Source organism: Hydra viridissima, unplaced genomic scaffold, assembly GCF_058129835.1.
Source record: "Hydra viridissima isolate aposymbiotic clone 2 unplaced genomic scaffold, HvirCarnegie_v1 scaffold_44, whole genome shotgun sequence".
NCBI lineage: Eukaryota > Metazoa > Cnidaria > Hydrozoa > Anthoathecata > Hydridae > Hydra > Hydra viridissima.
Window position 1 is genome coordinate 1 of NW_028324331.1, and position 14,718 is coordinate 14,718.

The 14,718-nt window shown below is 26.3% G+C and overlaps 1 protein-coding gene across 1 annotated transcript; it reads right to left on the reverse strand.

Annotated features, from left to right (window-relative positions):
• Positions 1-1,237: 1,237 nt before the first annotated feature.
• Positions 1,238-14,209, reverse strand: LOC149876079 (transmembrane protein 131-like). Its single transcript, XM_090075743.1, has 23 exons — positions 14,006-14,209; positions 11,110-11,150; positions 10,982-11,010; positions 10,088-10,171; positions 9,355-9,475; positions 9,041-9,154; positions 8,641-8,763; positions 6,317-6,551; positions 5,990-6,046; positions 5,178-5,239; positions 4,843-4,890; positions 4,638-4,695; positions 4,377-4,482; positions 4,144-4,270; positions 3,794-3,964; positions 3,500-3,604; positions 3,225-3,365; positions 3,031-3,141; positions 2,699-2,785; positions 2,414-2,563; positions 1,880-1,955; positions 1,657-1,774; positions 1,238-1,571 (listed from the first exon to the last, which is right to left on the reverse strand). The coding sequence occupies exons 1-23, from the start codon at positions 14,121-14,123 to the stop codon at positions 1,253-1,255; spliced, it is 2,601 nt and encodes an 866-aa protein (XP_089931869.1). The 5' UTR covers positions 14,124-14,209; the 3' UTR covers positions 1,238-1,252.
• Positions 14,210-14,718: the final 509 nt, after the last annotated feature.

Here is a 14,718-nt window from a genome sequence, read left to right on the forward strand (position 1 = left end):
ATATTTGTATTCCTGTATATATGTATGTGTGTATACATACACTGCTGGCCTAAAGTTTGTGACCACTTAAGAGAAACATGTGTATATATAATTTTCAAATAGTGGTAGTATTTTATTGAAAGTAAAACTATTTTTGCCGCACTTGTACAACTGTCTATGAGTAAGAAATGCTAATGTACCATTTTTTTTTGTTTTAGTAAACTTAAACAGTTTTTATTTTGTGCTTAAATATCACATCAATTGTTTAACTATGGGCACTTAGGAATAGACAAATGAAATCAAAGACAGCTTTTTAAGGTTAAAAACCATTACAGTCTTCATCTGAGTTCATAACAAAAATGTTGATTAGTAAAATGGTGTTGATCTGCTATTTTAATATTACACAATTAAAAAAAATCTGAACCCACTACTGCAGCAAAGCTGAAAATATCAGATACTTTGATACAGACAAAGTGGAAGTCATCAAGATCTTCCCCTGAAGGCCAAAAACTACAAGAGAAGTTTATTGTTTTAACTTGCAAATGAAATAGATGACTCACAGCACCAAAAATTCAGGTCAAACAAAACTCAGAATAAACACATATCTCTTAATAAAATTAATAGACAACTACAAGAATCTAATCTGTTTGGTGAAGTTGCTCTCAGAAAACCATTTATTTCAACCTCAAAATAAGAAAAAAAAAAGACAATCGGCCCTTGGTCACCATGAGAAGATACTTGAAGACTTTAGAGTTATTTTGAACAAATAGCAAATGAAAATGTTTTGAAGAATAAGATTCAGCCTCCACAAAACCCTGATCTCAAAGCTATTGAACTTCTAAGGGACAAGCTGGACAGAAAAGCCACTGGCTATTCCCTATCATCAAAGGAGAATATGTGGAATACTCTGAAAGATAGTTGGGACAATATATCACTTGAAGCCATAAATAATTTGGTAACTCGAATGCCCTGTTAAAAAAGTGATTAAATCTTTTAAGATTTTTTTAAGTAAAAAATGTTTAGACATATTTGCAGTTAAATGTTGTTAAATAGATTTTTATTTTGTGTTCTTTAATAATTTTTTTGTTATCACATAAGTAAAATTTAAATTTAATATATTTTTGTTTGATTTAGCAAACATGTTACCATTAATTTTTTTCATAATGGTCTCAAACTTTCAAACCTTTCACCAGCATGGTAAATGTATACAGGATGTAAATATACATATATATATAAAATTTGTAAAATAAACTTTCTTCCAAAGAATGAAGATTTAAGTTACCCTTATTTCTGGAATAAAAAAGTTTGATTGTCCATTTAAATCTAGAGAGAATGAATCCATAATAAGTCTATCTGATAGCAGATCCAAACCTCCATCAGGTTGAGGGTAATTCAACAAAGGGATGACTTGCACAACCAAAGGGTGATTTGAGGGATTATTTATAAAAATCTCCTCAAGAGAATAGTTTCCAACATGAGTATTTGGAAATTTAATAGATTGATCAACTAGAGTAGGCCATGCCAATGATACCTGTATTGGTACAGTATAACTTTTGATGACTGAAGAATGAAGTACTATTGATGTATTAAAGCTAAAATAACCAGAATAGCAAATGAACAAAATTGACTTTAAAAAGTGAGAAAAACATCTTCATAAAAGTTACTGAGTTTTCTTACCTTGATTTATGCAGATTTTCAAAACTATCCCATTTTTTCCTAAGTTTTTCTAACAAGTTTAAGTCCATTTCCCATGCATTTAAAGGTAATTGGATACTGTGATGCCACTGCTCACATGCTACAAAAATATATAATATTTTGTTTTAAATTAACCTCAACAACAATAAAACAATTTTTTTTTTTTTGAAAATCGATTCAAAATAATTAAATTCCAATAATTTACCAGGGTCAATTTCACAGATGCAAGTGTAACATTGCTTTACATCCCCATAAAATGGGTCAAATTTTAGCCAACCAAGCTAAATCAAAATAGATATAAAAATATTTTTAAAAGATATAAAAATATTTTTAAAAGATAAAAATATTTTTAAAAGATGTAAAAATATTTTTTTAAAAAATATATATAGAGAGAAAAAAAGAAAAAAATAACACACCACCTGTTATGAACAGTATGTAATTATAAAGTTCTTCATGATTGCTACAAAAAACTTTTTAAATTAGCCCAAACCAAATATGGCTAACTATAATTATGTGAAATTTATTTTACTAAAGGATAATATTTTATTCATAAGGTTTATATTACTTTTAGCTTAAAATAGTTTTTTCAATATTTGATGTATCAAAAACTTAAATTTACATGAACATTTTTGCTAAAAAGCTTTTTTCCCTAAAAAGCTTTTTTCGCTAAAAAACTTATTGCAATACCTTGGGATAATATGAAACTAATTTATAAGAAAAAAATTTATAATCTACTCACATGAGTCTTTTCTTTTGGCAATATTTCTGGCAATAAATCAGGGAGCACCAGTTCAAACCTTAAATCTGGAGGATATATGGTTACATTTTGTAATCTTATTGGATATTCAAATGTCGATTCAACTGACAATGGGTAATTTTCAGTCCGTCCCTAGAATAAATTTTTATTTTCAATTACAGAAGCACACAATGTAATAAAGAAATTTAAAGAAGTAGTATTTTTGTGTTTTAAGCATAACATACGATTTTATGTTATATATTTTAAGAACTTATAATACAATCTTACAGGAAAAGCTTTATCTATCTTTATCTTCTTAGGTTTAGTTAAAAGATCCCCTCTAACCATTTTTGCAAACACTGGTATTGTGATGTTCTAAAAATAAGTACAACACATACAAAATACAAAAGAATTTTTCTTGATCAGAAAAAGTTAATTGATATTTTATAAACACCATTTAAATCCTTTCAAAACTTTTTTTAATCATCTAAACATTGTTTTGGTGCTCTATCAGATCATTTTCAGTCAAACAACACTGAAAGTGACATTCTATATAGAAACTTGTTTTTCCAGCAAGACACATTTTATGCACTTATTGCAAGAACTTGAAAACAATTTACCTCATATGAAGTCTTGATAAATACTTGTCCACGAAAAGTTCCTTCTTTTTGACTTGCTGCCATATCAAGCGCAAATGTGGCAACATAACTTGGTTTTAAAACAAATTCAACCTGAGAATAAAAAAGTTGATCATAATGTAAAAATTGTTTTAAAAAAAACTTAAATCTTAAAAAGATTATAAATCTTAAGCCACCTTTTTCTCTTTTTTGAGTGGTTCTTCAACAGAGAACAAACTAGTTTCCATCTGTATATTGTCTATCTTTGCTGAGCTTTTTACATAAAGAAGTCTTAAATGTGAAAACTCAAAATCGGAAGAGTACTCATTTACTGATACCTAATTTATAACATACACCTTGATCAATAAAAATTTCATATCAGACCAAAACTCAAAAAAATAATAGAAATCAAGAAATTATATGATATATAATATATCATGTAATTACATGAATTATATGATAAAATGCTTACTTCTACTGGATTATTGTTTACAACTGTAAACAATAAACTTCTATTTTCATGAATACCTATTGTCCCATAATCAATAACTTTTTTGTTTGAATTTTGAATATGGTACTAAAAGAAAATATATTAATTCAGAAGTTATATATTATATTTACATAAATTATCAATATAAAAAAACATAATTAACAAGTAATGTAAAAGTAATATAAATATAAAAAATAAAAGTTTAAATATGATTTAAGTACCTTAAAATAAGAACTTATACTTTTTTTAAAAAAAAAAAAAAAAAAAGATATTCACCTCGAGCTTGCCATTATAGCAGTTCACTGGTATGGTGAATATAGAAGCATTTGTATACAGTTTTAGTACTGAAGAAAGTGAAACTGATGAATCATTTGTTTTGAACTTTATAGTTAGTGGCGAGATAAGTTTCCCAGGTGGTACAAGTACAGGTGGAAAAAAGTTTTCAATCTGAAAAAAATCATAAATCAAAGCTATAACCTTTTGGCCCTTAAATAGTGATAAATTTCATTATAATTATGGAACATTTAAAATCACTAAATGCACTAATATTTTCTAGGTAGGACTCTTACAGCATTATTAGAATACAGCAATTAAAAACAATAAATATATATGGTTAAAAGACTTACAGAAAATGTATCTTGAACTTCAGGAGGAAGTGTTGCTCTGTATATTACAAGTGAAACATTAAATGGCTGTGAAGAAGGGGAATCACCCATAAAAAATGATGCATTACCAAAAGAATATGCCAGTGTCCTTAAATTTAAACAAAACAAATTTCAAGTACGATTAAAGTAAATATTTTGCTCTAATAAAAATGTACCCCTAAAAAGCATAGATACTTATAAAATTTTTAAAATACCCATATAAGACATCAGCATGATATTGCACTTCTAATTTTACAGCTTCATCTGATGTAGAAACAACTATTTTGCCACTGTTTTGTCTTTTGTGTGTTGAATTTAAAGCTAAGTGTAAAAAGTCATAGCAAACAAAGTTTTCATGACATATTTTTGGAACTTCAAATACCAATTATTCTTTTTTGGTTCTTAAAACACAAAACACTATGGAACTAAAAATATTTAATAAAAAATCTGTAAATAAAACAGGGAAAAAAATTTACCTAAAAAACTGACTATTGCTAGTTTTATATACTTCTTGGCAGGTTTTAATATAAGAGGCTAATGAGGAAAAAAAAAAAAGAAAGAATTTTCAATACCTAGAAATCTAAATAAAACTTTACCTCATTTAAAAAGTATTTTTAAAAATATTCACATAGGCTACAATATTCAAAGAATGTACCAAGCATTTATAAAATTGAGACTTACTGTAAACTGTATATTGATAGCATTATTAGGAGGGACCACTTTTACAGACTATAATAACAAATCATATGCAATAATAGTTGACGTTTGGGGTTAATTCATTATTTAAATTTTGCAATTTCAAAGAGTAAAAAAAAAAAAAAGTTCAAATGAAACTTTGGTAACCAAAAGAACAAGAAACAAAAAGACAAGATAAGACTAATATTTTAGTTTTGTAAAATAATGTAATCCTTGATAATTAAAAAGCATATCATAACAATAAAATGATAAATCAATGCTTAAGTGATTTACTGTAATAATGAATAACATTTCCCAGAATTAACACATAAATATCTTACCAAAATCTGCAAAGATTTGTTGCCATAGTTAATAACATTCAGATTAAGAGATTTCTGCTCATCTGCAAACAAAAAAACACAACTATTTTTTGTGTTTATTAGTTTTATATTTAGAAATCTTTGTATATTCTTCAGTTAAAAACAGTGTTCTCTATTTCTTCTAACATCTCATTTGATATTATTTTAATAAAATTTTTACAGCTTGGGTTTTGTAGTGCTAGTTTGAAATTAACTTTAGTTTACAATATAACTGACAATATCTGAACATTACAAAACTTTTTTTCATTAATATGCTCTTTAATGCTTATTCATTTATTGCTCTTTTTTAGCTTTAGTTTTTTTTTTTTTTTTTTTTTTTTTTAAGTAATAGAAGTAGTAAAAATAAAATACTCAGACAACACTAAAACACCACTTTAAATTTACTTTTAACTAAAAACAAGCAAGACCAAAAAAATTTCTTAATTGTCATAGGGGTAAATCTTTTACACATGGGTTGTGCTAAGCTGCTCCACAAATTGTAGTACCCTGAAACAGCAGCACTATTTCTCTCATAGGATACTCGATAGATATGCTCGCTAAGTACTGCATCGAAATGTCATTAAATGTTTAAAAAGTATTTAAAAGCAATAGTGTGATTCTTTTAAAAGTGTGTTCGGCTGCACTTGGGAATAAAATTACCAAAACAAAAACATTCAAATGTTTAGCTTTCCTAAGTTTTTTCATGTTCAGACCTTCTCTAGTCTAGTGAGAAAATTATTAAAACAGCAATAGCAACAAAAAAATATGAAAAAATAGCAGATTATTAGTTTTACCCATTGTTCTCAGAGTTCCAAAGTCCAGTAAATCAATACTTGTATATAAACCATGTTCTGAAAAAAAAAGTTGTGTTTCAGCTAATGCTTTTGTTCCTCCAGAGCAATCAAAATACAGTTTGAAGTAATCAAAAAGCCATGATTACAATAAGAAAATAAATGTTATGTCCACTTTATGTTCTCTTTCTGATGATGCACTTACAATAGAAAGCATCTTAATTTTTCCTCTCTTAGCTCATAAACATCTTATTTAACTACACATCTTATTTTACTGCACTATTGATTTCATAGCATTTAATAGAGCAATTATTAAAATAACATGCTTACTGCTAGATACATTAATTTCAAAAGGTAGTATAATTATATCAGGAGGTGCAGGTGGACCAACAACAATACGAATAAAACGAGCAGACTGCCCTTCTTCTTTTGAATGATAGGTGGCTTTCATAATAGCTTTCATTTCATAAGGGGGTATTTCCCATAATTTTCCAGTGCTACTGTCATTCCCATTCAATAGCAGATCCAAATGTAGGTCACTACCACTAGAATACATTTCATTTATCTAAAGAAAAATCATTATAAGCAGTTATTTTTTGGAATATACTATCAAATAGGTTTACTTTGACACAGCAGGCAACTTGGACCAAACTAGAGTAAAAAAGTCAAATAAACCATACTGTCATTATTTCAGATTATTTTTATTTGTTTCTTGTTTTTATTTCAGGAAATTTTTGTTTATAAATTTGAAGTAAAATTCTAGGAAAATCACTAACTATAATGGGTACTGTAAGTGTAAAGTTCAAAATTGGCTGAAATAAGCAACAATAACATTTTCTTTGTGTGATGGTGTTCACTGAACCTACTTTAATGATCTGACATAATTTAGTTTGCAAGAAGTAAAGCAACTCAATCCACAGATAATTTTTTACATCTCTTTTTTTAGATAAAAGCAGGCAAACTTAGCCCGCTAGATAATGCTATGTTAAACATAAGTATAGTTTGCTATATTTTAAACAGAACCTAACTTGATTCTGAGAATCATTTCAGAAAGAGGTGAAATCTCCTTTAGAAATGTTATTTTTTTGGATTTTCTTCCTTCAAATCATATCTTTTAACTGATCTCAGCAACATTTTTTCCCCCCATTTTTAGATCTTAGTCATGAGTAACCCAGGGTCCAGAAGATATCTAGACTTTTAAGAAAATGATCTTGAACAGCACAGAAATGAATGTCATAAAGAAATTAAGAAGTACCTTGACTTACCATTTTAAGGGTCAGCATAATAAACCAGGAAGGGCTCTGCTGTTCACCTTAGAAGAAAATTTAACAATTGAGAGGATTCAAATTGTGTGATGTTTCCTTCTAAATGGTACTGACTTTTATTGTTAAAAGGTATCGAGATAGAAAAGGTGCTAATAACTTACCACCAACTGAATTTGTTTGCTATTATATAGAGGCACCCTGAATTAACTAGTGGTTTTGTTAGCAATTGTTCTGCATTGACCAAGAAAACAATCATTGAGTATTTTTATCACTTACATAGAGAACTAGGTACACCAGACTGTATGTAAGTAAGTGTAATGAAACAAATTAAAGGGATGGATTTAGGAAAAAAGACTTTCATGAAAAGGAAAACCAAGTATCCTGAATCAATAATAACATAACGCTTGTACCAGTACTACATAAATTGTTACTTCTATATGGTATAGAAAGCTTTAACCATTTACAGAATTGAGATTAAAAATACTCCAGATGGTGCCCAATATTTATATTCTAAATTAGAGACATATTTTAGTACTAGTTTTTCTTAATAAAAAAATCTATCAGCAAAACATAAAGTTTTGATCCAGAAAATTTTCCTTCGCACCTCCTATTCAATCTCTTGATTTAGGAGATGTTTTTGGCCAAAATTTAAATGTTGTTCTTTTTTAATTCATACAAAAATATTGAAAGTCATTGTTTATTGTAAGAGGTTTACAGAAAGTATGCTTTATCCAAAACCACATGTAAAAGCTGTTTCACATGCTTCAAAGGAATTTTTTGAAAAAAATTATTTTTTGGCTTAAATTAACTGAAGACTGAAGTGCTGAAAGTCACAGTATTCACCAGAGTTACTACTTCTAATTACCACTTGTTTTTAGTTGATGAGACATTACTTTTCTGAGCAGCACTCTAAATCTTATCAAGAAATATTTAAATGGTTAATTGAATGGATTAAATCAAAATAGAAAGATTCTTCAAAAAAAAAAATTAGCGTACCATTTCCTTAAAATAACCATTCTTTTTGAAGAAAAAGAAAAAAAATATTTTTAAAAATTACTTATGTAGAAAGAAATTATTTTACAAGAAATTTACATGGTTAAGTAGAATCTTGGACAATATATTCTTTATAAAGAAAGGCAAAGTAATATTTTTAATAACATAAATCTTCTAAGAAATGATTTTTTACATGAAAATTTTTAAGATTAAAATTTTTTTGAACCAACATTCAAATAATTGCCTCAAAGTGGTCAAAACCTGTATCAAGGTAATTTTAAAAATTGTCTCAAAGTATAAAAGTGGTCCAAGTAAACCTGTATCAAGGTATTTTTAAAAACTTTTAATAAGTATAATTTTAGTCTGAAAATGAAAAAAGATAAAAAAGTACATTACCTGAATTGAATTACTATATGGATTATACATATTTATATATGGTGAAAATGTTGAATTGATAGGTATGCGTGCTGATATAAATGATCGCAATCTGTATGGATTTTTTATGCCAACACCAAATACCTATTTTTTTTTAAATAAAATTTTTTTTTACAAAAAATAAAAAAAACCTCTACATGTTTATTATTTTAACAGTAGAACTTTTAATTATAAGTCTCAGAAAATTGTTAATCTCCTTACAAAAAAACTTTAGTAAAAAATAAAAACAAAGAAATTCTGGAAGGATTTCAGCTAAACTTTTAAATAAAATTATCTTAAAATTGGCAGAGAAATTTTTAAAAATTTAAATGCCTGTGTTTATAAAGAATCTAATTATTTTATAAACAAAACTTTTTTTTACCTGATAAGGGAAATTTCCTTTCGAAGTATATATATAAACAGTATGTTCTACATTTCCTAGAATTGTAGCTAAGAATACCAAATCTATTGTTATATTTTTTAGTGGAGCAAGTACCTAAAGCATAACAAAGAATACAAATGTTAAATATGTTTCAGAGTATTACACAAATATTTTTCCAGCAACAAGTTACATGTAAATGTTAGTTAATAAATCATGTAAATTGATCAAATGTTTTAATTTTTTAAATATTTTTCTTAAAATATCTTTTACCAACAATTTGCTTGATAATCTATAAAGTAAACAGAATAATAGACCTTTTTTTGGAACTTTGTTGAATGAAATGGAGGTTGTACATTGACAGCTGTAATTTCTATATCGCTTGTATCACTCGGATTAGATAATATTACTGATTGTACATAAGGCATTCCAACAGGTCTAAATAATAAAAACCATTGCAGAGATAACAGCATGATGTAAAAAATTTATGAAATAAATGTTTGCTTCATTATGAAATATATATTTTAGATACTATAGTAAATTGCGGCATCATAAAGTTTTAAAACATAAAGCATTGGATTTTTTTAATTAACAAATGTGTTTTTAATACTTTGGCATAGTTTTATTTTTGAAGTACAAAATAAAAAGCACTAAAAAGAACTGATTTTAAGTTTAATGACATTTTGCCGAACTTGATTGTCAGTTTCCTGGAAGATGTAATCATCATAAAATTAAATTTTAATCTTGGTTAACATTTATTCTAAATTAACATGTAATCTGACAAAAATTGTTAAATTTTAGATAAATTCCTCTAGTGTTTTGCAAGTAACTCAAAAAAATGAAATAGTAAATCAATCAATGCATTTTACATAAATATTTAGAATAAATTATGAAAAGATTAAAGTTAAAGAAATGAAAAAAACACTACAAAAACATACTACAATGAAACATACAAGCAAAACAAACACTATAAATGAAACATACAAGCAGTAAATATATAGGTAACCATTTAAATTTTTTTATAAGTTTACAAACCATATTGACACTTACTGTTCTTGAAAGTCAAGAAATGTTGGTTGGAAAAGAAGAATTCTAAAATTTGGAACTGAATACTGCATATGTCCACTAATAACACTAAAAAGTAATAAGAAATTTCATAGCTAAAAAGCCTTTCAAATACCATATATTCTCCTGGTGTCAAAAAGTGATCTCAGTTTATTTCAATTTGACCTCAATCAGTAAACATTACAAAAACTGTGATATTTGCTTAAAATACTTGAAATCATTTTAATTGTGTTATATTCAAGATTTTCTGAAAATGAAACTTGACAAAACTTCATTGAAATCAAATGCCCTCATTTTTAGAAAGCTTCTAAATTTGTCTTTTAGGTTAAAAAAAAAATTGGTGATTGACTTATGCATCTGTATATATGATAATATATATATCTTTCTTTAGATCAAATTAAAGAAAGCAATATATTATTAAGAATAAAACCAAAAAAGATCAGATTGCCCTCATCTCATGATTACTTGTTTTTATCAACACCACATTTTTTAGATGGCGATGAATTTATTATAATTCTTCTCTCTCCAATAGATTTACATGATTAGTCTGTGCCTTCTCTCATTTTTATTACATGTTTTTTGTTTCTTCTGCTATTCTTATTGCTTCTTTAATGTATTTCTAGCTTACTTTTTTAACTTAAAAACTCTGGAACTACCTTTGTAACTAATGTTCTCAAAATATAACCAGTAGAAGAAGCATTCTAAATCAACTCTTTTATAGTTATGCATTTTTCTCTTTCTAAGCCACTGCTTTGCCTTAAAACAACTTACTTAGCTATACAATAAGTCATTTTATGTCAAGATATCATTAGCAAGAATAAAAAATATAATAGCAAGCCATATTAACATAAATATTAGTAAAAAAGAAGAATAGCTTACTTTCCATCATGGACATTCTGTGATAAGGGCTAGAAACAGTAATAATACACTCTTTTGTAATTAAAACTTAAATTTTTTTTCATTGCAATGTTAATTAAAATAACTGAATTATACATTTTAATAATTACCTCAAAATTGTTTAAAGCTTGACGCTCATGAACAAAGAGACCTGGAAAAAAGATCACTTATAAATTATAATAAATTATTATAAATTATTAAATTATAAGATAAATTATTTAGCTTACATCTTTTTTCATAAAATTTGCAAGCAATAAATTTTAAAATATTTTAATTTTCAATTCAGATTTTGATAGATTGTGTTACTAACAAATAAAATCTATATACAGTTATAGGATTCTGCATATTAATTTATGCAAATGATGCAGCATGTTCAATAATGTGAATGCACTGCAAGAACCTCCAACTTTGTTAATGGTGCTATAGTTGCAAACTGATTAAATAATATAATACATGTTATATGTTCATTATGTGCTTGTGTAATTTTTTTTGAAATCTTATTATTTATTAGGTTTTATTTTAATAACTTTTTCCATCAAACTAAAACTCATTTATCAATATCTAAAGAAGTTCCTTGTAAAACCAGGAAACCTCTGAACAAGTTTTCATGGGAACCGGGCTTTTTCCAGTTTTTCTGGAGAAATTATTGCTATGTTTATACAAACAGGGAAATGTCTTATCTGGTTTTTGTTTGTTGTATAAATATTTGAATATTTTAATAAACTTTAGTAAAATTCTGAAGCAAATAGAAAAACACAGCAAGTAGAAAAAAAGATGGTTTTAATAGTTTGAAACCAAACTGTAAATAAAAAAAAAAAAAATTGAAATAGCAAAAGAGATAAGTTGATAGTTATAGAAACAGTATTCATTTGATGAACAGTTTCAAAATCCTCTTTATTTATTTCCTAGTTTACAGAAATTATTTCTAACTTATTCAAATCACATCATCCTTCCTCAAGTACATTAGAATAATTATGACAACTTCCTGAACTAATTATATCTTTGTCTTATAATAACTTGATTAACAACATTTAATTGTTGTTCACATTACATTTTCGCATTTGTGATAGAATTAATCACTTCCTTTATCATGTGACCAGTTGGCACAATAAACTCAAAAAACTTAACATTTTTAACAAATTATGACAATTTAAAAATTTAGAAGAAAGAATAATAGTTTATCAGAAGATAAACATGTTCTGTTCAAGAATTTCATGTTAAGGATTAACTTTTGTGTAAATTGTAAAAAACTCTTCCATTCTGATAAAAATGTTTCAAACAAATAGAAATATTCAAAAAATTTGCATAAAGGATTAGCTTGAGTAAAATAAAATCAATTTTTTGTAATTTTTGTGCACAAATTTGGATAAATATCAACCTTTATACCACATTTTAATAAGAAAAACATTTAGGTTTAAATGAATTAGAATTTAAAATTCACAAAAATTTGAAATTCAATTCAGAGAACATTCTATTACAGATTCAATAATACAAATGAATATTAATCTTGGAGAACTTAAATAAAGCATTACCATGAATAATTGTGACTATTTATTAAATAACTCAATTATGCAAAAAGTAAATGATGTCATAAAAAATTTATTATGTTGAATCATCAGGAAAGAATCAATTATATGATAAACTGCAATACTACTAAACTGAAACACAAAAATACTATTAAATTGAAGCATAAAAATTATTTTAAAAAACTTTAAAGAAATGAGATAAAACTTGTTATCAAAATTGTAATAAAAAAGAATAATTAACAGATCCAAAAAATTACCCTTTGACTAATAATATGTATACATATATACACTTAAACAATATAAGCACACACACACACACATGCACACACTTAAAAGATAATTTAAATAATACCATCTGCCATATATCAGTTAAGATCCTATTATAAATGGGTTTTAAAAAAATATAGAAGCCCTAAAACAATATCTAAAGCTATACCTTTAACATATTTATATGTATAAATTTATTTTAAACATATTTTTACAAGCATATATCTTAGCAACGTTTATAGATCCTTGCAGTTACTATATACTGATGGCTATTTGTATATAAAACTTAACAGAGTGCTCAGGCAAAGTAACATTAATTCCATATAATGATGCTAAAAAACATGAAAAAATATATGAAAAATATACTATAACTATATATATACATATGCGTGCAAATGTATATATATATATATATATATATATATATATATATATATATATATATATATATATATATATATATATATATATATATGTATACAAACACACACACATACATACATACATACATACATACATACATACATACATACATACATACATATATACATACATACATACATACATACATACATACATACATACATACATACATACATACATACATACATACATACATACATACATACATACATACATACATATATACATTCTCTCTATGTATACACACTATGTATTTAAAAATTTCTAGAGTTTATTTATACTATATGTATAATAGGACCTTCAAACAATATAGGATGGAGCAATGGCACTTGATTAAACTTTTTCTGAAGGGTGTGTCTGTGTGTGTGCACATGTTGTGTATGCATATGCATACATAAGCATATTTGCATAGATTTACATATACACAAATAGGGTTTATCTATATGATATATCTTATGTACAAACACATGCGCATTCACACACACACACATACACACAGACACACACATACACATATATATAAGTTGAAGATCCTACTTTACATGCATAAATAAACTCTAGAAATTCTTAAACACACATATAAACATAAACTTTAGTTATTAGTTTTAAATATTATGAGTTCCATGCTAGAGGCCAGATAAGTTCTTACCCAAATTTTTTTTTTTTTTTCGTATTTTTACTTTAAATTTCTAAAAGAACATCAGTAAATTGCTGCATTATGTATCTTAATATGTAAAGAGAAGGGTAGGGCAAATTCCTCTACATAACTAGCGTTTAAACTTAAATCAACCTTGTCCTGGAGCTTTATGACATCCACATCTCCCATCAATACTTGGAGTAAGATGAAGTAGTATTGCTAGTAATATATAATGAACTTTACATCGTATTTGATATGTCTTGACACACATGTTAGTAACACCTACGCCGGTTTTTGTATTGCATCGCTCGATCGTTTCCGAATGTTTTGGTGTTTATCAGGGAAACGCGTTACTCAATTGAGTTCTTAAAGACTGGTGCCTAATTTTGAAAGCATGTGTTTAGTATAGCCGCGGTTTTCTTAAATTTGACAGCAACTACGAACAACAAAAACAACGAAATGTATATTTAATATATTTGTAATAGTTGTGCATATTTAAGAGCTGATCGTTAATGCAATAATATATTTGAAAAAAAATAAGAAAATTTTGCAATTTTAGATGAAAAAATTGGAGCACATTATTTTAGAATTTTTTTAGTTTTGAGACGCTAAGTAAGTGCAGCGTCATAAAACTTATAAATATTTTATACCTTTGATGCATTTTTTTAATTTATAATTAATAATAAGTTAGAGTTAAAATTCGAATAACTAATCATCAAAATCTTATAATTGCCATGCGTTATTCAAAAAATACTCTTTTTTTAACTAAACAATATTTTGGCTTTTTACTTAATTCTTCATTAAGTATAAACAAGTTATTTTTATTTGCATACACTTCAATTTTTTTTTTCTTCCTATAATTTGTA